Source organism: Oryctolagus cuniculus, chromosome 1 (assembly GCF_051225735.1).
Source record: "Oryctolagus cuniculus isolate XC-2025 breed Fujian yellow rabbit chromosome 1, ASM5122573v1, whole genome shotgun sequence".
NCBI lineage: Eukaryota > Metazoa > Chordata > Mammalia > Lagomorpha > Leporidae > Oryctolagus > Oryctolagus cuniculus.
In genome coordinates, this window is record NC_142867.1 from 140,583,898 (window position 1) to 140,609,373 (window position 25,476).

At 51.0% G+C, this 25,476-nt stretch overlaps 1 protein-coding gene across 1 annotated transcript; it reads right to left on the minus strand.

Moving 5' to 3' along the window:
- Positions 1-495: 495 nt before the first annotated feature.
- LOC100350135 (spermatogenesis-associated protein 31E1) lies at positions 496-9,967 on the minus strand. Its single transcript, XM_089306536.1, has 5 exons — positions 9,912-9,967; positions 7,700-7,745; positions 7,434-7,527; positions 6,033-6,090; positions 496-5,179 (listed from the first exon to the last, which is right to left on the minus strand). Exons 1-5 carry the CDS (start codon positions 9,965-9,967, stop codon positions 1,264-1,266), a joined length of 4,170 nt encoding a protein of 1,389 aa, XP_089162662.1. The 3' UTR covers positions 496-1,263.
- Positions 9,968-25,476: the final 15,509 nt, after the last annotated feature.

The window sequence follows — 25,476 nt, forward strand, 5'->3', positions numbered from 1 at the left end:
TCTTCCCCAGGCCTAGAAGGGGCTTCCATGCAGGCATTGTCTGTTCCCTATCGGAGACCAAGGGGGATAAGCTTCTGCCACTCTGAACTCAGGGTCAACACATGACACCCCCTCCATTTCCTGTGCCCTCTCTGATACCCAGTGCTGTCTCGGTCAGCACTCCCCACAGACGCGCAGTGTTCAAGGTCAGAAGAAGGAGGAGACAGATGAGATGAGTAAGTTCCTGGGCAGAGTCCTACGGGGCTGCTCACCTGGATAAGACCTGCAGGCTTCCTTTGGTTTGGTTCTGTAATGACGGGAGTGAAAGCCCATGGTGCAGTGAGGGAAGCTGGGGTGAGGCTGGGTCTGCACCACCAGTGTCAGCCTCCCTCCGTGCCCTGTCCCTTCTCGAAGCCACACTCAGGGACAGCAGCTGACCACTCCCCTATGCCCGTGCACGGCACAGCACAGACAGAAGCCACGCCTGTGATGAGAAGACACGTGTATTGGGGAGGAATGCATATCTTTGTAGAAAGGAGCCATTGTCACATAAAAGATGTGGGGACATAAGACTGAGCGGGTTTTCTCTGCAGAAACTGGCTTTTTTCTGAGAGAAAGCTTTTCCCACTGGGATAGCCTTGAGAAGCATGCAGTGTGTGAGGAGAGGAGGCACCTCTTTGAAGAAGGCAGTTCCTGGGGCAGTGGACAGGCCGACCCCAGTCACCTGTCACCCTCGGTCGGTGCTGGCCTGGGCTGGAGTGGCACGCAGGCTCCCTGGGTGGGGAGACCCAGTTGCTGCCCCTGTCTCTGAGCCACCTGCTCTTGACAGGACAGCTGAGGCCCTGAGGGGTGGCCTGGTGACCAAAGGCTGTGTCTGTGCCCGCTCTGCTTTGCTGCATGTAGGAGGGACCCCTGTGGTAGCAGGAACGCTCCCGCAGCGGGGCCTGGCATTCCACCGTGTACCAATCTATCTCTGAGATGCCACGTCCAGGTGGAAGCCCCAGGTGGTCCAACATGATCTTGCCCACAACCATTATGACCGCCTGGGCCTCGGCGTCTCTCCTCTCCATGCACGTCCTGCCCACGCGTGATCCCTGGTCCCGGGCGGTGGCTGATGCAGGCCTGCCTCCTGGAAGGGTGTCTCTCCGCCCTGTGCCCTTTTTGATGGGGTTAGGACACTGCACGAATGGCCTTGTTCTGTGTTCCTTGTGGCTTTCTGGGGGTGCCTGTCCCTTCTTTGTCAGGAATGGTGAGGACTCGTCCCCCAGGGTGTCTCCTGTTTCCCTATCCCAGGCAGGGTGGGCCGTGCCGTGGGCCCAGGAGGCCCTTGGTCCTGCTGCTCTCGCTTCCCGCTGCCCTGGTCTGGGCCTCCTGCAGGCCTTTGGAGGCATGGTGTGTCTGATCCAATGAGACATCTTTCTGAGGAAGGTACTTCCTGGGGCAATGGACGTTCCATCTTGAGATACTTGTTACCCTTAGCGCTTGCTGGCGGGGGCTGGCTGGCATCACTGGCTCCCTGGGCGGGGGGACCCAATTGGTGTCCTTCTCACTGATCCACCTGCTCTTGACAGAACAGGAGAGGTCCCTGGGGGTGGCTTGTTTTATAAAGGCCGGGTCTATCACCACTCTCTTTTTCTCTTGGCTGGAGGGACCCCTGTGAAGGCAAGAACTCCTACACAGCAGGCCCTGGGCTTCCTTTTTGGGCTCATGTACCTCTGAGGGACCAGGTTGGCGCCGAAGCCCCAGTTTGTCTATCAGGATCTTTGCCACTGCAGTTGTGACTGCCTGGGCCTCCGCGTCTCTCCTCTCCGCGATCATTCTCTCAAGGCGTGATCCGTGGCTCCGGGCCGTGGCCGATGCGGGCCTGCCTTTCGCCAGGGGATCTTCCCACTCTGAGCCTTTTTGGCTGGGGCTGAACCACGGCAGAGAGGGCCTCGTCCTCTGTTTGATGTGGCCTTCTGGGGGTGCCTGTCCCTCCTCTGGCAGGAGTGGCGGGGCCTTGTCCCCCAGGCTGTCTTCCGTCTCCCTGTCCCAGGCAGGGCGGCTCATCCCGCAGGCAATAGTGACCCTTTTCTTTGGAGCCCTTGGTTCCTGTTCTTCAGGTTTGGGCCTCTTGCAGGCCCCTCTCTTGTCAGGGGGACTGAACGTCTTGCTCTCACTCTTCCGCAGGGCTTTCCCTTTTGGGGTCCTGGCCTCCTGCTGCTCCTGGTTGCTCCTTGCATTTGATAGGCGGTCACGAAGCCCCAGAGAAGCTGGCGTGGTGCTACTGGGTGAGCCCTGGGAAGCTACCCAAGAGGCCTGAGAAGCCAAGATGTCTGTGGTGGGGAGCAGTACAGGGCTGCGGTCTTGAGGGAGGACGCTGGCAACATGCCGCGGGCGACGTTTCTCCGGGTCTACTTCCACTTGGACCTCCAGGTCATGGCTGTCCTGTGCTCTCAGGCCTGGCTGTCCTACGCTGAGGTCAACCGAAGTTCTCGAGGGTTGAGGATGTCTGCTGGTGCCCTGAGACTGTAGACTGAGACTCACATCCAGGCCTTCCACGTTGGTTGTCATACTGGCTCCCACGGTGACATCCCAAGCACGCGGCTTTCCTTTGGTTTGCAGCCTCTGTCTGATCTCTTCGGCTCTTTTCGGCTGGACTCCTCTACTGCTCTTCTGCTCCTCTGGGCTGTGGCAGAAATCCAATAAGGTCGCTCTCCGTCTCTCACGCTGGGGCTCACTCCTGGCCGTTTCTGCACGCGGCCTCCGCTCTGGGCTGCCTCTCTCAGCTTTTTGGACAGTCCTACTTAGCTGGATTCTGCCCAAGGGACTGTGAGTGACACGCTCAGTGGGAGGCAGCCTGGTCTCTTGTCTGCTCTCAGGGGCCTCTGAGAACCCACAGGGGCCAGCAGGTGGCCTTGCTGTGGGGACCCTCTGAACGTCCTCATATTCAGATGAAGGGTCGAAGAGAAGCCAGTCCCTGATGTGGCAGGACTGTTTCGCCTTCTCCTCTCTTGGCCCTTTGTCAGGAGGGTTTTCCAGGTGACGGGCAACGTCGTCTCTCATGTTAAGCCCAGTCCCACTGGCGGCAGAGCTGGGGAAGGTGGGCTGTGGAGGAGACGAAGCTTGATTTGCATTGGGAGTGACCTGTGCGCTCTCGTGGGCCTTCTGCTGTAGACACCACCCGTACCTTGCGTCGAAGCCTTTCAAGTGTGTTTCCAGCAAAAATCGCGTTAGGGGATTGAGGAAGGAGAGCTTCCTGGATGTGTTCACACCGGGGCTCTGACGCTTTGAGGCTACTGGTTTTCTAGGTTTTGCGGGGATGCTGGACTTGGGCAAAGAATGACTGGCGGCAACAAGCCAGGACCGGCGCACTCTCACAGGGATCCTGCCTTCTCTGATCTGCCCTAATGTCCGGTTCAAGTGGACATTCAGGGTTTTCTTGAGATGCTTCTTATCTGGGCTCTTGGGTTTGTAATTTACACAGTCACACTCCCGAGGGATGACGGGGTCACACTTGGACTCCTCCTCGTCTTCCTCTAGGACTTTCACTGAGGTTCTTTGTGGATCCCAGGGCAGGAACTCTTGGTCATCCTCCTCTTTCCCTAGATCCTTTTTTGCTGCGGCTGGTTTGCCCTTTACTGCACCCTTGCTCGAGGGTCTCCTAGAACACGTGAATCCCGTCTTCTGCACTTCAGGGTCACCTGCAGGTGCCGAGGGCGGGGAAGGCCGGGAGAAGCCACGCGTGTCCATTGCCTGGCAGTGGCAGACCTGTGGGGATTTGCCCTGAGGCTGTGTCTGATCCTGAGACGCTTCAAATTTGCAGGGGGGCCCATCCTGTTCATCCGCGAGAAGCCTCACTTGGCTCTGTTGCTCCGGCCGCTCCTGGAGATCAGAGCTGATGGAATCCCCGGTCAAGGTGGAGGCAGTCCCGCCAGGCTGACAGACCTGAAAGCCCCGAGGAAAGTGGGGAACGGACTGGCTGGCAACTTCCTGGGGGTTTTTGAAAAAAGAAAGTAAAGCCTTCCTCTGTTTCAGTCTCTTCTGCAAGGGCCATTCCATTTGCTGACTCTCAGTCGGGTTGAAAGACTGAGCCTTCCTCTCCTGGGACGGAGAGCAGGCTGTTTTATAGACCCCAGTCTGGGGTGGAGATGCATTTGGTAGGTTTGGGAGAGAGGATGGGAGGGGGGCCTGGGTCTGGATCTGACCCAGAGGTAGGGGCAAGCTTTGAGTCAGAGGTTGGGGTTGAGCCAAAGGATAAGGGGACAAGGGCTTCGCCTGGGAAAGCTGTGGAGGTAGACTGGCCTGAGGCTGAACTGGAGAGGAACTAGAGCCCCTGTTGAACAGAATCGAGGGAACTAGTGCATGGGAGGACCTTCTAGGGGCCCAGGCCGTAGCCACTAGTGACTCGCTGTGCAGAGAGGGGAGGCCCCAGAAGAGCTGGCTGCATTTCTTCTCTAAGTGGTCCCCAAAGACCTGGGGGGGAGAGAGCCGCGGAGGCCCCTGCAGCTGTGTGCATTTGTGCCGTGGTCTCCAGAAGAGCTGTGGGGCGCTGCTGGCCTGCTTGCTGCTCAGGGACCTCAAGAGAGCCCCCAGAGAACTCAGGAGGCAGCCTGGGCGCATCTGGCCCAGCAGGGACCCCGTCTTCTCTTCTGCCTTCAGCATCAGGCCTGCTCTCCTGGAGATGAGGATTTCTAGCAGCCTCTGGCCATCAGGGCTGATGAAAGGAGGGCCGCCAGCCTCTGCCTGCCCGCGTGCGGCGTCTCCCCAGGCCGAGGCCTCTGGTGGGTGCTGGGAAAGAGGCTCTTGCCGGCCTCTGCCATGTGGTGAGGTGAACAGGAGCAAGGCCTTGGCGGTCGGCCACCACCAGGAGAAGAATGCAATGGAGCCGCTTATGCGGTCCAAGCCCGAGGCGGCCGTGCCGAGAGAGGCCAGGCAGGAGTTACCTGGAGGGGCGCTGTCTGGGACAGGGCCTGCCGGGGTGCTCTTCACGTCGGACTGGACTTGTTGAGGTCCTTCTGACGGGCGGGAGGCCGGGGGAGGAGGGTGCTGGGTCAGCAGAGCCGGGGAAGGCAGTGGGGACGAGGTGACAGGAGAAGCATCTTCCTCGGGCTCCCCATGAGGCTGGTGGCCCCCAGCAGGGGCTGGATTGCGTTCATCTCCCTGGAGGTCCCGACACAGAAGGTGAGAAGCGCTGTCGTCAGGGAGCTTTCCCAGGTGGCTGCAGGAGACAGGAGGCACACGATGCAGCCGGGAGCAGATGGGACCGGGAGCCCTGACCTGCCAGGCGGGGATGGATGCCCGCAGCCCGGGGCCCCTGCACTGCCCCACGCCCTGACTTCATGGAGCTCTGGCTCTCCCTCACCCCCGGGGTACACTCACATCCCATGTCTGTCTGTGGTCTCCCCCTCCCTGGGTGGGACGCTCCAGGCCCTGGAGTCACGTAATGGGTTCTGGCCGGATAAGGACATGGACCACAGCAGAAACCTCCTCACCTTTGCAGAAGGGAAACGAGCCCTCGAGCCTCCTTCAGTTTCTCCAAGCAGTCTCTGCAGGCTGGAAGCCAGGAGACTGGGTTAGGGTGCAGAAGGGAGGGGTCTGGGATTCTTCCAGGAGGCCGAGTGGAATATCTCTTTGGGGGGACCCTGGGAGACTAGACTCTGAAGCCCAAGTGTTAGTGTCCAGCCCACATGACCGCCCTGGGAGTGCCAGCATGGCACACGGAGGAAGCGTTTAGCATTTAGGAAGTGCTTCTCCATCCATCACCCTCTGCAGTCCTCACCACTCACTGTGCAGGAGAAAGGGGAGAGGGATCATCTCAAAGTGGAACTGGCCTCATGGAAATGAAACACCTGTCCACAGCTGGACTCCAGATGCAGGCACTGGTTAGCCAGTTTCACTTCCGTCTTCTCAGTTTTATTCTGAAATTCTTTTTAGAACCTGAGAAGTTTCCTGGTTCTGATTTGCTTCTCAGAAGCCTCCCCACCGACATGCTCAAATATGGATCGGGTGCCTCATGGACTGGAGAGATCAAGTCACCTGTGGGGGCCCCAGGTGGAAGGGAAGGGCCTTACCTTTCAGAGCTCTGCTCTTCTTCCTGCTGTTGGTCCTTCTCCTGGTCTGCACTTGACCCTGAGAGACAAGGAAGAAAGGGGTTGGGACCCAGTTCTCTCTCTTTCCCCTAGACAAGCTAGTGCTCAGGAATAATGCGACTTACTCCATTTTGCTGAGGCTGCTCTTTGTTGTTTCATTTTATTCACATTAAAAATTATTTGAGAGGCCGGTGTTGTGGCGTAGATGGTTAAGCCACCGTCCACGATGCTGGCATCCCTTATGGGTGATGGTTCAAAACCTGGCTTCTCCACTTCTGATCCACCTTCCTGCTAATGCACCTGGTAAAGTAGCAGAAGACGGCCCAAGTGCCTGGACCCCCTGAACCCAACTGGGAGACATGGAACCAGGCTAGGCTCCTGGCTCTGGCTTGGCAGAGCCCTGGCTGTTGTGGCCATCTGAGTAGTGAACCAATGGATGGGAGATCTCTCTGTCTCTACCCCTTTCTCTGAAATTCTCTTTTCCAAATAAAACAAATTTTTTAAAAGAGGTCTTCAATCCCCTGGTTCACTCCCCAAATGACAGCAACAGCTGGAGCTGAGCCAATCCAAAGCCAGGAGCAAGGAGCTTCTTCCAGGTTTCCCAAGTGGGTGCTGGGTCCCAAGGACTTAGGCCATCTTCTGCTGCTTTCCCAGGCCATAGCAGAGAGCTATGGCCTTCCAATTGGAGCAGCTGGGACTGGAACCAGTGCCCATATGAGATGTTGGCACTACGGCTGGGGCTTTAACCTGCTGCACCACAGCGCTGGCCCCTAAAGTAAATCTTTAAAAGATTATTGGAGAGGCAGAAGGACAGAGGTCCCATCTGCTATTTTACTCCCTGAATGGTTGCAATGGCGCAGCCCAAGCCAAACTGGGAGCCAAGCACTCAATCCTGGTCTCCTCCATGGGTGACATGTACCCATCCACTCAAGCCATCATCAATGTCTTTCCAGGGTCTGCATTAACAGGGAGCTGGAATTGGAGTACAGTTGGGGCTGGAACCTAGGCACTCTGCTGTGCGATGAGGGTCTCCCAGTTGGTGGCTTAACCATCAGGCCAAATTCCCACCTCCTTACTAATATTCAAAGCAGGTGAACGATTTCTTATTCTTTGAAAAGTGAGGAGAGGTGTTCTATGTGAAATCCACCATGGGTGTCGCCGGTCACTGTTCCTGTGCTGAGGAGACAGACTCAGTTCTGCAGTGCACCTGAGCTGCCACGGAGGAGAAGCCTGCTGCCCGAGGCCGGGGTGACTCCAGGCTCTGAAAGGAGCCTCTCACTTCTCAGCACAGCCCTGTGGTCAGCCCAGCCTGGATGAAAAGCTTGGCCTCGAGGCACCTATCCCAAGAAGGCCACTGATGAACCAGGGCTCAGAGCCCATCACGAGGGGTCTCAATTCTCTGAGTCATGGGGACGTCAGCTGCTGAGTCGGGGTCCGATTTTGCCCTGGTGCTCTCCAGCACACCCACAGGGATGACCTGAGAGCGTCACACAGAAATCCTAGTTCCAGCCTCACTCCTGCCGTGAAGGATGGTTCTGTCCTGCGCTTTCCCATCTCAGGAGTCTCTCTGGTTAAGTTGGAATCATGGAAACAACAGTGAAGGAAGAGAAAAACCCTTGTCTGTTGGGTTCTGGCCAAGGGCTCCTTACCTTCCTGATGGTCCCCTTTTTCTTAGGAGGTCGTGAGGATGGAGTGCTGTGGACCAGAAACAGGAAGAAGAGCCCCAGTCCAAACAGTAAGAGAAGGACAAGGTCTGTGCTCCAGGAAGCACAGCTGGATCTCTGCCACGGGACAGGGGCACTCTGCGGAGGAAGGAGCTGATGCTCCATCAGACGAATCTCACTGTCGCCCGCAGGCAACTGAGCCCTTGGAGTTCCCTTCGGCAGAATGGAGTAAGACCCGGGCCGCATCACAAAGGGCTCCAGAGCAGGGGAGGGGCAGGGAGAGGAAGAGCCTGACTGCGGCCCCTCCCCCACCTCCTGGCCCAGTGGATCCCTCCACTCCTCTGCGCTTTCTGGAAACCTCCATCCTAATCTACTTGCTTAAACTGTCACAGATCATTGTCAATTTCCTAGTCTTTCACTCCGGAGCAAGGATGCCACCTGGTTCCTTTTGTCCTTAGAAATCTGGGCTTGAACGCACCCAAATTCACAGCTGTTGAATGTCAGAAATATCAGGAATGTTGAGTTACTTCGTAGAGGAATTTGCTCTCAGAATTCTCTCTCCTCATAACTTTCTTTTTTTAAAAAACTTTCATCCACCCAGAATTAGAACCTTAAACTTATTTAAAGTGTAATCAGACACAAGGATTCATACTATTTATTATTTAAAAGTCACAAGATTAAATAATCTCATATTGTGTTCACTGTTTTCATCAATGTGATCCTGTTCATATTGCAAGGTTTTTCCAGGGAAGAGAAAATCAATCAGTTGGAGCTTATGTGCCTGATGCTCTCCCCCTGTAAAACTGCTCTGTATATTTGCCCATCATAGTGTTAATTATGATAAGCCAATCATTTACAATGAGTCTTTACTCCCTGTTGTATCAAGACAACTGGATCTTCCCTGTGATCACTTTTTTAAAATATTTTTTTAATTACTTATTGAGAGGTAGAGTCAGAAAGAAAGGCCTTTCATCCTCTGGCTCACTCCTCAAATGGCCACAGTGGCTGGAGCTGGGCTAATTCGAAGCCAGGAGCCAGGAACTTCCTCTAGGTCTCCCACACAGGTATAGGGGCCCAAGGACTTGGGCCATCTTCTACTGCTTTCCCAGGCCACAGCAGAGAGCTGGATCGGAAGAGTAAAGTAGCCTGGACTAGAACCAGCACCCATATGGGATGCCGGCACCACAGACGGAGGCTTAGCCCATTGTGCCACAGTGCTGGCCCTATGACCAATATTTATGACTCTGCAACAACACTTGAAAAGTCATGGTGACCAGAATTATTATTATTACTGCATTATAATTGGTATTACAACAACTAACATTTACTCAGCAGTTAGCAAATGCTGGGTCCTTTTCTAATTGCTTCACAAGTATCAACTCAATTCTCCCTCACCACACCCTGGGAGCCAGGTGCTGTGTTAATTTCAGTGAACCTCTCCACTCTCCAGAGTTTTTCATTTTACTGCAAAAGGCACACATGCTACTTAGAGTAAATCACAGGGTGCAGGGGTGTGTAAACCGTGGGTGGGTTTGCCAAGTGCCCCATGGATGCCACTTGCTCCCTCTCCATGCCTATTCCATTCCTGCTTTCCAGGTGCAACCAAGGCCAGCAGTCTTAAGTCTTCAGCCCATGCACACTGCAGCACAGGCCAGCACACAGCAGAAGGCTCTCAGAGTTGTCCTGTTTCATGGGATGGGAAAAAAGCAGTTCTGAGAGTTCCAGTGACTCACCGTGATCACACAGCAGGCAAGTGGAAGAGCTGGCACTTATGTGATTGCCTGTGCTGCCTCTACAAGTCATACCACCCTTGAACAAAAGGAGTGAGAGTAATAAGAGCAAGAAAAAAAACAGCAGTGCATCCTGCACACAATCATGGTGGGTGTTTAGTCTTTGCCAAAGCCCCACCATATGCTCTGATTATTTGCACAGCCCTGTCGCCTCTCATGTCCACATGAGAGAACTGAGGAAGCCGCTGGCCCAGGTCACACAGCTGCAGGCAGTGGCAAAGGCAGAGGCAGGATCAGGCTCAGCCCTCACCCCAGGAAGGAAGTTGGGATGGGAGAGGGCAGGCTGGGTCCCAAGTCCACAGGCAGTTTGGCTGCTGTCCCTCTTCTTGAATTCAACTGGGCATTTTGCACTGCCTCAAACTGGCTGCATCACATACTTTGTGCAAATGGATCCTCCCCAGGCTCACCATGGCTTGGCCTTGAGGGTCCAGTGCCCTCCTCTGCTCTCAGCTTTCCCAGCCATGCTCTCTGAGACTGTGGAGAAGCACAGTAGGCTTCAGCACTCTATGCTGTCTCTCAGAACCCTGGGCCGTGGCTGGTACACACCAAAGGTGTACTAAGTATGTGAAGGGATACAGGATGCTAACTGTGAAGAAACAGGGATCAGTGTGCTGGAGTGGGCACCTGGCTCAATGGACTTGGATGCCAGGGAGGCACTGAGGCTGGCTGGGGAGTATGGCAGGGCAGGAGATCTTGCCTGGGGATGCAGGACCTGGCAGGGAAGAGGGGGCAGGCAAGGGCCACAGACATTTCATCTGAGGTAGAGGAAGGGCCTCAAAATTGACGCAATGAATGTTGCTTACAATCAATATGCATTTTTTTTTTTTGACAGGCAGAGTGGATAGTGTGAGAGAGAGAGACAGAGAGAAAGGTCCTCCTTTTGCCGTTGGTTCACCCTCCAATGGCCGCTGCTGCCGGCGTGCTGCGGCCGGCGCATCGCGTTGATCTGAAGCCAGGAGCCAGGTGCTTCCTCCTGGTCTCCCATGCGGGTACAGCACTTGGGCCATCCTCCACTGCACTCCCGGCCATAGCAGAGAGCTGGCCTGGAAGAGGGGCAACCGGGACAGAATCTGGCACCCCAACCGGGACTAGAACCCGGTGTGCCGGCGCCGCAAGGCGGAGAATTAGCCTGTTGAGCCACGGTGCCGGCCTCAATATGCATTTTTTTAAAACAACACACAAACAAAAGCAAACTACTAGAAGTATTGCTCTGAAAGACCAAAAAAAAAAAAAATCTTCTATGCTCGTTGATTGGAAGAATTAATGCCATCAAAAGGTCCATACTACCCAAGGCAATTTATAGATTCAATGCAATCCCAATCAAAATACCAATGGCATTCTTCTCAGATCTAGAAAAATGATGCTAAAATTCATATGGAAACACAAGAGACCCTGAGTAGCTAAAGCAATCTTAATGACAAAAACAAAGTCAGAGGCATCACAATATCAGATTTCAAGACACACCACAGGGCAGTTACAATCCAAACAGCCTGGTACTGGCACTAAAATAGACATGCAGACCAATGGAACAGAATAGAAACTCCAGAAATCAATCTAACATCTAAAGCCAAGGAATCTCTGATAAATAAACTGCAATCAATCCTTAAGAAAGGACAGTCTCTTCAACAAATGGTGCTGGGAAAACAGGATGAAAAAAAAAATTGTATGAAACAAGACCCCTACATTATACCTTATAAAAAATCAACTTAAAGTGGATCAAGGATCAAAATCTACAACCTGATATCATCAAATTACTAGAGGAGAACATTGGATAAACTCTGCAAGGAGTCAGGAACTCCATCAGTCTCCTGCATCAGTGGCAGGTACCCAAGCTCTTGGGTCATCTTCCATTGCCTTCCCAGGTGCATTAGTGGGGAGTTGGATGGGAAATGGAGCAGCTGGGATTCAAACTGGCATACATATGGGATGCCAGCATCACAGGCAGCCAACTTAAGTCACTGTACTACAACTCTGGCCCTACCTCTATCACTTTTTTTTTTTTTTAAAGATTTATTTATTTTTTTGAAAGGCAGAGTTACAGACAGAAAGGGAGAAACACAGAGAGATCTTCCATCCACTGGTTCACTCCACAAATGGCCACAATGGCTGGAGCTGAGCCGATCTGAAGCCAGGAGCCAGGAGCCTCATCCAGGTCTCCTATGTGGGTGCAGGGACCCAAACACTTGAGCCATTTCCACTGCTTTCCCAGGCCATTAGCATAGATCTGGATTGGAAGATTATTAGGATGTATTTATACATGTAACCTTACCTTTCCCCACAGAGGATTCTTAAGTGAAATTACTTCTTATAATGATATTTTCAGTTTACTTCTTCACAAATGTTTTCTGCCCCATTACTGTATAATGTTAGTAAACCCAAGACCCACTGGAGGTGTTTGGGTCATTGTTTATCTCCTAAAGTTTCACTGTGGAGCACTCTGAAAAGGACTTGCTCACTTTTGAGTACAGAAATGCTTGATGCAATTTTTTTATTTTTCATTTATTTTTTATTTTTTGACAGGCAGAGTGGACAGTGAGAGAGAGAGACAGAGAGAAAGGTCTTCCTTTGCCCTTGGTTCACCCTCCAATGGCCGCTGCAGCCAGCGCGTTGTGGCCGGCGCACCGCGCTGATCTGATGGCAGGAGCCAGGTGCTTCTCCTGGTCTCCCATGCAGGTGCAGGGCCCAAGCACTTGGGCCATCCTCCACTGCACTCCTGGGCCATAGCAGAGAGCTGGCCTGGAAGAGGGGCAACCGGGACAGGATCCAGTGCCCCGACCGGGACTAGAACCCGGTGTGCCGGCGCCGCAAGGCGGAGGATTAGCCTAGTGAGCCGCGGCGCCAGCCTTGATGCAATTTTTTAAAAAATTAAATTTATTTGAAAGGTACACACATAGACAGAGAGACAGAGATCTCCCATTCACTGGCTCACTCCCAAATGCCCACTGTTCTCTAGGATTGGCCAGACTGACGGCAGGAGCTGGAAACTGAGAACTCACTCCAGGTCAGCCACATGTGTAGCAGAGACCCTTCTGCCTAAGCCATCACTGCTACCTCCCAGAACACCCATTAGCAAGAAGCTGGAATAGGGTGTGGGGCTGCGACTGAAACCTAGGCACTATGAGATGAGATGTGGGAGTCCTAAGAAGCATCTTAACCTTACACCAAAACCTGCTTCACACAGTGCAATTTGAACTGCCATCCCTGATCAGGACACAGTAGGTTTTTCTAGGTATTTGCATGTCTTGCTGTTCATGGAACCTGAGATCAGCCTGCTACTAGTTGTGGAAGGGATTCCTGTCCATCCTTATCCTTTTTTTTTTTTTTTTTTAAGATTTACTTATTTATTTGAAAGTCAGAGTTACACAGGAGGGGTGGAGAGAGAGTAATCTTCCATCCTCTGGTTCACTCCCCAAATGACCGCAACAGCCGGAGCTGGGCTGATCCGAAGCCAGGAGCCAGGAGCTTCCTCTTGGTCCCCCATGCGGGTGCAGGGGCCCAAGGACTTGGGTCATCTTCTACTGCTTTCCCAGGCCATAGAAGAGAGCCAGATGGGAAGAGCAGCAGCGAGGTCTTGAACTGGTGTCCATATGGTATGCCGGAGATTCAGGCCAGGGCTTTAACCTGCTGTGCCACAGCGCTGGCCCCCATCCTTATCCTTGTTTATCATCAAAGCCATGGTGAGAGGAAAGGTTTACAGGAGAAATGTAACTGCTCTAACTTTGGGTTATATGTCTTCCTTTTATTTCACAACCCCCCCTACTACTTCTCTGGCTAAAATTCCTTTTGCCTCTCTTGAACTCAAGCTAAACTCATCGACTTGAACACCGTAATCAGTTGGCAGACTTTATAATGAACTACAATGTATGCATACAATGAATTTCTCTTCCATTGAAATCCATTTTGGTATCCATAGAAAAAGTGCTAGTGACTAAATACTACTTCCTCTCAAAAGCTGGCTTCACAGGCTTAACTAGATTTTATGTTCCACTTGGGGAGGTAATTAATCATTTAAACCTGGCAGGCACGAAGAAGAAACCACCCTCTTCTTAGAAAAACCCTATTTCTTTTTTTTTTTTTTTTTTTTTTTTTGACAGGCAGAGTGGACAGTGAGAGAGAGAGACAGAGAGAAAGGTCTTCCTTTGCCGTTGGTTCACCCTCCAATGGCCGCCACAGCCAGCGCACTGCGCCGGCTCACCATGCTGATCCGAAGGCAGGAGCCAGGTGCTTCTCCTGGTTTCCCATGGGGTGCAGGGCCCAAGCACTTGGGCCATCCTCCACTGCACTCCCTGGCCACAGCAAAGAGCTGGCCTGGAAGAGGGGCAACCGGACAGAATCCGGCGCCCCGACCGGGACTAGAACCCGGTGTGCCGGCGTTGCAAGGCGGAGGATTAGCCTAGTGAGCCGAGGCGCCGGCCCCTATTTCATTTTTTAAAGACTTATTTATCAGGGCGGGTGCTGTGGCACAGCGGGTTAACGCCCTGGCCTGAAGCACCAGCATCCCATATGAGCACTGGTTCTAGTCTCAGCTGCTCCTCTTCCAATCCAGCTCTCTGCTATGGCCTGGGAAAGCAGTGGAAGATGGCCCAAGGCCTTGGGTCCCTGCACTCGCATGGGAGACCCAGAAGAAGCTCCTCGCTTCGGATCAGCTCAGCTCCGGCCATTGCGGCCATCTGGGGAATGAACCAGCAGATGGAAGACCTCTCTCTCTGTCTCTACCTCTCTCTGTATCTCTGTCTTTCAAATAAATAAAAAATAAATCTTTAAAAAAATCTTTTTTTTAATCTTTTTTTTTTTTTTGACAGGTAGAGTGGACAGTGAGAGAGAGAGAGAGAGACAGAGAGAAAGGTCTTCCTTTGCCGTTGGTTCACCCTCCAATGGCTGCCGCAGCCGGCGCACCGCGGCCCGCACACTGCGCTGATCCAATGGCTTTTAAAAAAGATTTGTTTTTTATTTATTTGAAAGGCAAAATTATAGTGTTTGTGTCTGGCAGAAAGAGAGAGCGAGAGCAAGAGCAAGAATGAGAGAGAGATCTACCATCCACTGTTTCACACCCCAAATGACTACAATGACCAGGGATGTGCCAGGGAAGAACCTTGAACTCCATCCTGATCTCCCACATGGGTGGCAGGGGCCCAAGCACTTGGGCCATCTTCCACTGCTTCCCCAGACACATTAGAAGGGAGCAGGATTGGAAGCAGAGCAGCTGGGACTCAAACCAGTGCTCCAGTGTGAGATGCCGGCATCAGAAGTGGTCGCTTAACCCCCTGCGCTGCAATGCTGGCCCCAAGAAATGTTTCTTTCTCAATGGCCACCTCAGATGGTTCTCCTATTGTGACCCAGAGTCCAAGCCAAGTCTGACATGTGTGCCTGAACACCCTGAGAAATACCCATGGCCTTCCATCGGCTGCTGCGACGGGAGCTGCTTGATGCTGCTGGGTGCTTCCAGTTCTTGCGCAGTGACCTGGTCAGCAAGAGAACATTGGCCTCTGGTTGGCTGTTCCATAAATGGAAAGAACCTACCATTCACAATGAATTTCCAGCCAAAACACGACATTATTTTCTTTTTTTAAAAGATTTATTTTATTTATTTGAAAGACAGAGTTACAGAGAGGTAGAGACAGAGAGAGTCTTCCATCCGCTGGTTCACTCCCCAAATGGCCACAATGGCCGGAGCTGGGCCAATCCAAAGCCAGGAGCCAGGAGCGTCTTCCAGGTCTCCCACGTGGATGCAGGGGCCCAGGGACTTGGGCCATCTTCCACTGCTTTCCCAGGCCATGGCAGAGAGCTGGACTGGCCGAGGAGCAGCCGGAACTAGAACCAGTGCCCATATGGGATGCCGGTGCTTCAGGCCGTGGTTTTAACCTGCTGCACCACAGCGCTGGCCCCACATTCTAGGAAGTGATTAGAAGAAGGCAACGGGAAGCAACTGCCAGTGACTTTTGACTGAATGGGTCCCCGTGATCTGCATTTGTAGTGTGTGGGAGCAGTCAGGGGAGGAGCTTCACTCCTCTGCTTCACGGGGAGGTGAACTCCAGGTAGGGCTCCTCACAGGCACGGCAGAGAGGATACAGAAGAAACAAGGAGGCCGGCGCCGTGGCTCACTAGGCTAATCCTCCGCCTGTGGCGCCGGCACACTGGGTTCTAGTCCTGGTCGGGGCACTGGATTCTGTCCCGGTTGCCCCTCTTCCAGGCCAGCTCTCTGCTGTGGCTGCTGTGGCCCGGGAGTGCAGTGGAGGATGGCCCAAGTGCTTGGACCCTGCACCCCATGGGAGACCAGGAGAAGCACCTGGCTCCTGCCATCGGATCAGCGCCGTGTGCCGGCTGCAGCGGCCATTGGAGGGTGAACCAACGGAAAAGGAAGACCTTTCTCTCTGTCTGTCTCTCTCTCTCTCACTGTCCACTCTGCCTGTCAAAAAAAAAAAAAAAAAGAAAGAAAGAAAGAAAGAAAAAGAAACAAGGAAAACGGATTCTCGGCCTTAGCATGGGAAGCAGCACCACAGGCTGTAGGAGGCTTTACTGAGCTGTGAAGTCCATCAAATGTCGCTCTCCCTCTGTTCACGCCACGTGGGCATCATGGGCTGTTGGAAAGGCGGGCTGACTTGTGGAGCCTGACCTGCTCTCTATATTCTCTGTTTCGTGGGGAACCGCTCAAATGAGACCCCTGCATCACACTTCCTTACCTGCATTGTGGCCCACAGCCACAGGGCGTGTGGATGACCGATATTACTGTCAGTGCTTTAAAAGAAACCGGCTCCGAGTGCCAGGGCCATGGCTACAGCTTGGAGTGCTTTCTGAGAGCAGGCTGGCTCAAGCACTTCCTGACAATTACCCTACCCCGTTCCCTGCCTGTCAGGATTCTGCTACCGCAGGCAAAAGACAGAGTTCAATAATTAAAGTGTGGCTGCTTTTGTGCTCAGCCTTCCTGACGAACATGGCTGGGCCCTGGTAGCAATGATGATCGTTGTAGCATATATTACATTGTGATTACTTTGGTACTTGGAAGATATATGCATCGGTTAATACTAACTGCTGCTGGGGCCGGCGCTGTGGCTCACTTGGTTAATCCTCCACCTGTAGCGCCGGCATCCCATATGGGTGCCAGGTTTTAGTCCTAGTTACTCCTCTTCCAGTCCAGCTCTCTGCTGTGGCCCGGGAAGGCAGTGGAGGATGGCCCAAATGCTTGGGCCTCTGCACCCATATGGGAAACCAGGAAGAAGCACCTGGCTCCTGGCTTCTGATTGGTGCAGCACCAGCCGTTGCAGCCATTTGGGGAGTGAACCAATGGAAAGAAAACCTTTCTCTCTGTCTCTCTCTCTCTCACTGTCTATAACCCTACCTGTCTAATAAATAACAATAAAAAAATACTAGCTGCTATTAACAAATAAACCCCACCTGTCAGTGACTTCTCAGAGTACAAGTTCCTTACTCACACAGTGGTTCTGTGTGGGCATCCCTGTTCTCCAGGGGGCTGGCCTCTGGTTGGCTGATGTAAAGACCTGGGCACCTTTCACTTTGTACTGCCATCCGCAAGGCCTGGAGTCCTGTGTGCCAGCAGATGGAAGAGGAAGCAAAGAACCACCTTCATTTCTTTAACTCTGGATAGAAGTAACATATGACTTTCACCCACATTTCCTTAGCACAGGGACGTGGGAGGCAAGGCAAGCAGTGGCTGGCAGCCACCTCTAGCTACTTCTAGCTTCCTCTAGCTGCACTACAGAAGTGGGCACATGGATTTTTGGGCTACTGGCTGTCTCTGGTTCAGCAGTGTCTCCAAGTTCATAGGTGGCACAGTGAAGGCTCATATGTGAATGTACTGGCCCAGGGTCAAAAATAACAAGTGGTAGAACTGGGCCCAACTCTTTTTTTTTTTATTTTTATTTATCTATTTTTTTTGACAGGCAGAGTGGACAGTGAGAGAGAGAGACAGAGAGAAAGGTCTTCCTTTGCTGTTGGTTCACCCTCCAATGGCCACCGCGGCCGGCGCGCTGCGGCCAGCGCACCGCACTGATCCAATGGCAGGAGCCAGGTACTTATCCTGGTCTCCCATTGGGTGCAGGGCCCAAGGACTTGGGCCATCCTCCACTGCACTCCCTGGCCACAGCAGAGAGCTGGCCTGGAAGAGGGGCAACCGGGACAGAATCTGGCGCCCCGACCAGGACTAGAACCTGGTATGCCAGCACCGCAAGGTGGAAGATTAGCCTAGTGAGCTGCGGCGCCGGCCCAACTCTTTTCTGATGGATCCTAACTCTGCCTTGCCCTCCATCTTTCTGTCTCTACTACTTATGCTGTAAACTGTGCTGTCACATCTAATGTTTTAACTGTGCCAGAATCCCCTCATTGAGGAGACTACTGATGCCAAGCCGCAGCAGAAGCACTGGGTACATGGGCCCTAAGACACAGCCCCAGTCCTATGGGGGCCCATCAATTTCCAAGAACAGTGTATGTCAAGATCACAATCTACAGTACAATTTTGCTAGGGTTGCTGGAACAAAGTAGCATAGATGCGTGGCTTAAACAGCAATCACAATTCTGGAGGCTGGAGCTCTGAGCTCAGAAGTGCCAACAGGGCTGGTGCTCTGGTGTAATGGGTAAGGCCACCGTCTGCAGTGCTGGCATCCCATATGGGCACAGGTTCAAGTCTCAGCTGCCCCACTTCCATTCCAGCTCTCTGTTATGACCTGGGAAAGCAGCAGAAGATGGCCCAAGTCATTGGGCCCTTGCACCCATGTGGGAGACCCAGAGGAAGCTCCTGGCTTCAGATCAGCACAGCTCATCCATTGTGGCCATCTAAGGAGTGAACCTGTGAATGGAATGAAGATCTCTCTCTCTCTCTCTCTCTCTCCCTCCCTCCCTCTGCCTCCCTGTAGCTCTGCCTTTCAAATAAGCGAATAAATCTTAAAAAAAAAAAAAAAAAGCTCCCAGAAGATCAGTTTTTTCTGAGGCATGTGAGAGAGAACCTGTTCCATGCCTTTCTCCTACCTCCTGATGGTTCACTCGCAGTCTTTGGCATTCCTTAACTTGCAGAAGCCCTCACCCAGTCACTGTCCCAGCTTTAATACTGAAGGATCCTGGATTAGTTTCCTGCTCCGACAGTGTGCCTGAGACTGGAAGCCAAGCATTCAGCTGTACTCCTACTGGCACTGTGGCCCATGAAGAGTGTTCACTGGTTGGTAAGTTATGTACCGGAGTCAGCTGTGTTGATGGGACCACCCAGGAAGGGCAATCAGAGCCAACCATTTAATAACAAATGTTGTAAATCCTTTTGCTGGAAGTCATTTTTCAGTACACATCAAAGAACTCACAGAAGAGGAAGCATGTGAATGTGGGAAGAGCAATCTACCATAATTCAGAGACACAGAGGAAAAACTTTATGAATAGAATAGAAGTGGGGAAACGTCTCACCACATGCAAATTTCAACAAACACTAGCTAAACTTCAGAGGCTGTACTCACGGGATGTTGGGAGACCCTGTCTAGAAGTCACCCCTCGGCAGGTGTTAGCAGAGACTGGGGGTGTGTTCTTCAAAATGTATTCTTGGACACAGTCTGCAATTATGGCCACCCCTTACTGAGGGTGGCATCATGTAACCAAGGTGTGCTTTCACAAATGAATTTTGTTAACAGATATTCAATCTACAAAACTCATTTGATCATTTAGTAAAAGCAAACCGTTTAAAATGGTATCATATGTCTTAAGGGCTAACACTCAAGTAGAAGGCAGAGTCTCAGAATACGATTTCCACTTTTTAATTTCCACAGGAAAGGCATTAATCATGTCCTGAGCTGGGTGTTTTCATATGGATTATTTTAATCCTCACAAAAGTCCTGTGAGATAGATGATATCAAACTCTGACAAATGTGGAAAGTGAACTTAGAAACAGGCAAGGTAGTGGACCTCCGAAGCTTCTGCTGCTATACTCTACTTGGGTGCTTAGAATTATGTCTTACAATTTCCCTAAATTTTGTTTTGAAAATAAAATATGGGGGAGGGGGCCAGTGCTGTGATGCAGTAGATTAATCCTCTGCCTGCAGTGCCGGCATCCCACATGGGCGCCAGTTCTAGTCCTGGCTGTTCCTCTTCTGATCCAGCTCTCTGCTATGGTCTGGGATAGCAGTAGAAGATGGCCCAAGTGCTTGGGCCCCTGCATCTGCATGGGAGACCGGGAAGAAGCTCCTGGCTCCTGGCTTCGGATTGGTGCAGTTCTAGCCATTGCGGCCATTTGGGGAGTGAACCAATGGAAGGAAGATCTTTCTCTCTTTCTCACTGTCTGTAACTCTACTTCTCAAATAAATAAAATAAATCTTTAAAAAAAGAAAGAAAATATGGAGACTGGCATGGGAGCCGGCGCAATGGCGTAGCAGGTAAAGTCACCACCTGAAGTGCCGGCATCCCTTATGGGCCCTGGTTCAAGTCCCGGCTGTTCCACTTCTGATCCAGCTCTCTGCCGTGGCCTGGGAAAGCAGTAAAATGTGTCCCAAGTCCTTGGGCCTCTACAACCATGTGGGTGATATGGAAGAAACTCCTGGCTCCTGGCTTCAGACTGACACAGCTCTGGCCATTGCAGCAATTTGAGGAGTGAGCCAGTGGATGGAAGACCTCTCTCTCTCTCTCTGCCTCTGCCTCTAACCGCCTTTCAAATAGATAAATCTTAAAAAAATAAAATAAAATAAAATATGTGCCACTGTCTTCAGTCCCTGCCACCCACATAGAAGACCTGGACTTCATTCCTAACTTGAGCCTGGACCTCTTGTAGGCATCTGGGAAGTGAACAGGCAGATAGGGGCTTTTGTGTGCCATTGCCCAGAAGGGAGAAATGCTGGTGACAGCAGTGTTCTACTTCATGACTTGCTTTCTCAATGTAAATTATGAAATTGGTACTGCGGGTTTCACCCTGCTTTGTTTAGTTCTCTTAGCACATTTAGCTCTCGTAGCTCTCACTACACCACAACGGAAGTGATTTCTTGACCGGCAAAGGATGGTATTCGGCGAGGAGGGCCCTCAGAACCACCTTGGGTCCTCACTGAAAAGCACCCACCCTGTCCCCAGTAACCATGTTCTTCTTTCTCTCCCTGATAGTTCTTCTTGGTCTTATTGTTGGCCACATTCTGGAATGATCCTTACCCACAACCCTGACACCCTTGCCCTCCATCTGACCCCATAATTCCTGTGCTTGGACCCAATGATTTTCTTTTAAAACTAGAGGAAAAACACTCACATGTACATTGAAAGGGCACCACCTCTGTGACATAGCTTGAACTTGATGTGATCAATAGTCTCAGTTTCTGTGAGATGTAAATGTTGCTCTGTGCTTCAGAAGAGGTTTCTGTTAGGGACACATAGTAACTGTCATAGGAATAGGTAAAAATGTCCTTATTATGAAATATGAGGAGGTCCAAAGAATTTGAAAAAGGATGAGATGATGATTTTATCTCTTAAGAGAAAACCATAGTATTATGTATAACATCAAAAATTAAAGTCCTTGTGAGAGCATTTCAGGCATGGAAAGCCAAGACTCTGTGGCAAAAAATACCCTACACGAAGGATCTCTGTGAGACCCCAATGGAAAGAAGGGGCCATCAAAGGATGTAATTTTCTCTGAATTTTGCTTATGGCCATGTCCAAATACTGATGGAGTCTATGGTCACAAAAGACTTCCATAGCCTTGGCAGCCCATATCAAGAGAGCCTCAGGTGATGACCGATATCATAAATTAGAGTGTTAATTGTTAAGGCCATAGCAGAGAGCTGGATCGGAAGTGGAGCCGGGACTCCAACAGGTGCCCATATGGGATGCCGGCACTGCAGGCAGCAGCCTTACCCACCACGCCACAGCACCAGCCCCAACATATATTTTCAATATTTGTACACATTCAAAAAGAACTCTATAAAATGCCTTATGCTCTTTTGATGCTGTGTATCCCTCAAGTAGTTCTCAACTCTCCCGTTAAACCACTTAAATAAACAAAAACTTAGAAACCACGGGGTGCCAAATACTGCTCTCCAAGTATCTGTCCCAGCCATCCCACCTTCCTTTTTGTATCAGTCCTCAATTCAGAATCCCCAAGGACTCATTCATTTTTGCACATGTTTATTCATTCAGTCAGGATAATTAACTGACCACTAGCAAATGCCAGGTTCTCTTTTCTGTTTTGCAGGCTATGTCCAGAGAATATATCAGTGGCAAAACAAAAATTACCTCCACCTTCTGATCGGGGTGAAGTAAAAATAAACGATGGAAAAGGCAAATTTGTAAATAAAAGTGCAAGTGCACTATATTCAGCTAGTAGCATATCACTCTAGGAGAGCTTCTGGAAAATACTGATCATTGGCAACAATACAGACAAAGGGGTGGTGAACCCGGGACCAGGCTTGTGCATGGTGGCACAGGTCAGTTGGGAAGAAGTCATGGGTGGTGAAGACCTCACCCTATGGAAGCCACCTCCTCCATGCTGGCTGCCGGCAATGCTCTGTGAGAGCTCATATCTGAGGCTTAGAGGTGAAGGGTACTCCTGGGAGGGTGACATTTTAAATGCCGATTCAGTTATACCTTATTGGCAGTCATACGGATAGTTCTTGGAAGCAGATATTAAGAGAATGATAGAGAAGAAATATCGAGATGCCCTTGCTAACAGTGGGAGGGAAAAGTTACTTTAGAGGTGACGGGAACCAAAAGAGGCTTTCCCTCACATATTTCAGCATTTGCTGGAAACAGTGGATATTAACTACATTTTAAGGGTTTATTTATTTGAAAGACAGAGCATCTGCACAGGGAGATAGAGATGGGGTCGGAGAAAGGGGAGAGAGAGAGAGAGAGAGAGAGATTTTCCATCTCCTGATTCAAAATCCAAATGCCAGCAAAAGCCCAAACTGAAGCCGGAAGATGGGAACTCCATCCCGGTCATCACTTGAGTGGTAAGGGCCCAAGTATTTAGGCCATCATTTTAGCAACTGCCCAGGCTGATTGGCCAGAAGCCGGATCAGAAGTTGGGTCTGAACCTACCACTGCGATATAGGATGTTGGCACAGCAGACAGAGCCTTAACCTACTGCCCCACAATGCTGGCCCCATTGCACAAGTGCTGTACATTTTCAGCCCAGGACATATAGATGTATTATGCAATGCTGATAATAATATGTAAACGGTGCCACTTAGTATCAGTGGTTATTACTATTGGTTCAAAAAAAGAGTTGTACTTTTAGCCTCTTGTCCTTTGAAATTTTGAAGAACTCTTACAGGATTATGAAATGGAATCTTACTAGTATTTGGGGAAAAGCCTTTTTTACTGAAATGTCTCGTGGGCTGTAACTCTAGGCACACCTATCTATGAAAGGATGTCTAGTCAGATTGTCATTTACAAAGAGAATAGCTGTTCTTTGACTGTCAGAGAATCATTATTAGTAAAAGAAAATCTAGGAGGGTAGACAAGCCAGGATGCCCAGCTCAGGAGCAGGTTGTGTTGGAGCCCTTAAAACCTACAGTCTCTGATCTAGTCCAGAGATGACTGGCAATTAACAAAGCTGAGGGGCAGGGAGCTCTCTACATTTAATTCATATGGATCTCAAGTTGTGTTGGATGTCCATCTATGACCACACCATTTGACCCAAAGGGCAGGCCACTGACTTAGAGATCCATGCCTCACCTAGTTGCCAGCAGTAACTATGTATTAAATACAAACTTAGCTGAGGATGCATATCAAAGAAAGGAGGTGACACCTCTTGGGCTCCCCTTCTCTTCCTGGGGGGGAAGTGACCTGTTCCTGCATAACTGAAAGGAGACTGCCAGACAGGGAGGCTGCTGTAGCCCTCTAAAGAGCTCAGATAATAGTGCTGCATCGCAGGCAACACACAAAGGCTCTCACAGTTCAAGAAAGTAGTGGGAAGATAGGCGACAGTTCAGAGGACAGCTGTCACAGCACTGTCGACAGTGACAAGTCAGAATAACAAGCATAAGCTCTGAGGGTAAAGGAAAGTCCAATCCACTGGCAGATGGGGATGACAGCGGACAGAAGATCTCCGCGGCTTTTGTCCTGCTCAGTGAGAGCACTGGGAGGCTTTTGAGAGTGGGAAAGGGAGGGTGGGTTGCTGAGGATGTGACGAGTGACACATGAGGAGGACACAGCCAGGAGCTGAAGCTGGTGCAGGTCTGATAACAGATGTCTCAGAGGTCGTGGGTGCAGTTCCTTGGGAAACCTGCTTGACCCCTTGATCTAATCATGGGGAGTGGCTACCAGGACGTTCTGCACAACCGAGTAGCTACAAAACATTATTTGAGTGAGGTCTGAAAAAAGCAAAATATTGTTTTAAGAGATTCTAGTGTTTCATTAATCAAGATGAAGCCTGCTCAATCTAGAACCCGGGTTCACTTTCCCTAGTTTTCCATACTCCTTTGTATTCTGTTACAATAAACACAGCCATCTGGTCATGCTGACAGGGGAGGGTCACAGGACTTTGCAACTTCAACTGGCTTTCTCCAGATCACCAGCAAGCATTACTGATCTGTCGAATTGCACAAACATTCTGGTTAGTCACTAGCTCCATAATGAAGTAGTGTTCATCAGAATATGGAAAAGAAACAATGTATTCAGTACAATTACATTTTGATGCATATCAAACTTTCTATTAAAATGTTTGTAAAGATTGAGGTTCACTAGCTTCAGAAAAATAAGTGCCATAAACCTTTCCCTGGGGCTAGCACTGTGGTGTAGTGGGTAAAGCTACCACCTGCACTTACGGGCGCTGGTTCGAGTCCTGGATGCTCCATTTCCGATTCAGCTTTCTGCTATGGTCTGAGAAACAGTGGAGGATGCCTAAATGCTTGGGCCCCTGCACCCATATAAGAGACCAGAAGAAGCTCCTGGCTCCTGGCTTTGGATCAGCCATTGCAGCCATCTGGGGAGTGAACCAGTGGATGGAAGACCTCTCTCTCTCTCTCTCTCTCTCTCTCTCTCTCTCTCTCTCCTTCTCTGAAATTCTACCTTTCAAATAAATAAAATAAATATTTTTTAAAAAAAACTTTACCTGATTCCTTGAGGTTTTATTCATATATATTTATCTTATTCTCATTTTAGTTTGCTAAGTGTTGAATAGGAATGAATAGTTTCAATGTTTTGAGTCAGCACCTCTGACTGAACACAGCAAATGCTGACTGAAAAGAAACTCACTGTTCAATGCCTTTAAAAATAAATACGCAGAAAAGAGTGTTAGGTTTATGTCTGGGTTAGCGTAAGGCACACACACTGTGTAGGTCAGACGGACTTGAGGATGTATGTGATCCTCTGAGTGTAGATGTGTGGCTGCTGGCAAAAACCCCTGGCAGTGTTTCAGACGTTCAAGGTCGTGGCATTGGTGGAGCCCAAGTCAAGGGCTGCAAGCCGGGAAGGGGGTCTAGTTCACATTTGGGTTGCAGAAGGAACAGACAAAAAATTTCACTGAAGTGGACGTATGGTGTGAAGGAAGCGTGCAGTTGGGCAACAGAGTGGCAGGGCTGGGCAGAGGGATCCGAAGCCTGTGGGTGGGGGAGGGACAGTGGCAGGGCCTCCTCGTGCTGTCCCCCTCCCCACCTTTCACAAGCCCTTTGTGACTCTCCCACACTCTGTGATGCAGGCCTGGGACTCAGGTGGAGCCTGCACACTCTCAGAACTCAGTTGCCACAGGCGGCCATGCGGTTCCCGCAATGGAGAAGGTTCTCTGGCTTCTGAAGAGCCACGCTGAGCCCTGGCTAAGCTTCTGCTCTGTGTACTTGGATACTGTCCCCAGCTGCATCTTTCTGATTGTGGTGGGGCTGCTGCTTCTCTACCTTTGCCACCTGCGGTTACCAACCAAGGTAGGGAACCATGGGGGAACCCCCAGGAGAGATGGCTTGTCATTGCTCCCTGCTTCTAGTCCCACGTGTCTACAGGACTGTGGTTGGGTCAGAGATGGCGCAGAAGGGAAGTGAGGAGAGGACGGGACCTCATTCTTGCAGGGGAAGAGAC

Excerpts from the sequence above, each read along its gene's own strand:
- LOC100350135 (XM_089306536.1), bottom strand. The coding sequence starts at position 9,967 with ATGGCTGGGAAAGCTGAGAGCAGAGGAGGGCACTGGACCCTCAAGGCC. Across the intron at positions 7,746-9,911 it reads ACCCTCAAGGCCAAGCCATG|CACTCCATCCTCACGACCTC; the intron begins GTGAGCCTGGGG and ends TCTGGTCCACAG. Across the intron at positions 7,528-7,699 it reads AAAAGGGGACCATCAGGAAG|GTCATCCCTGTGGGTGTGCT; the intron begins GTAAGGAGCCCT and ends TGACGCTCTCAG.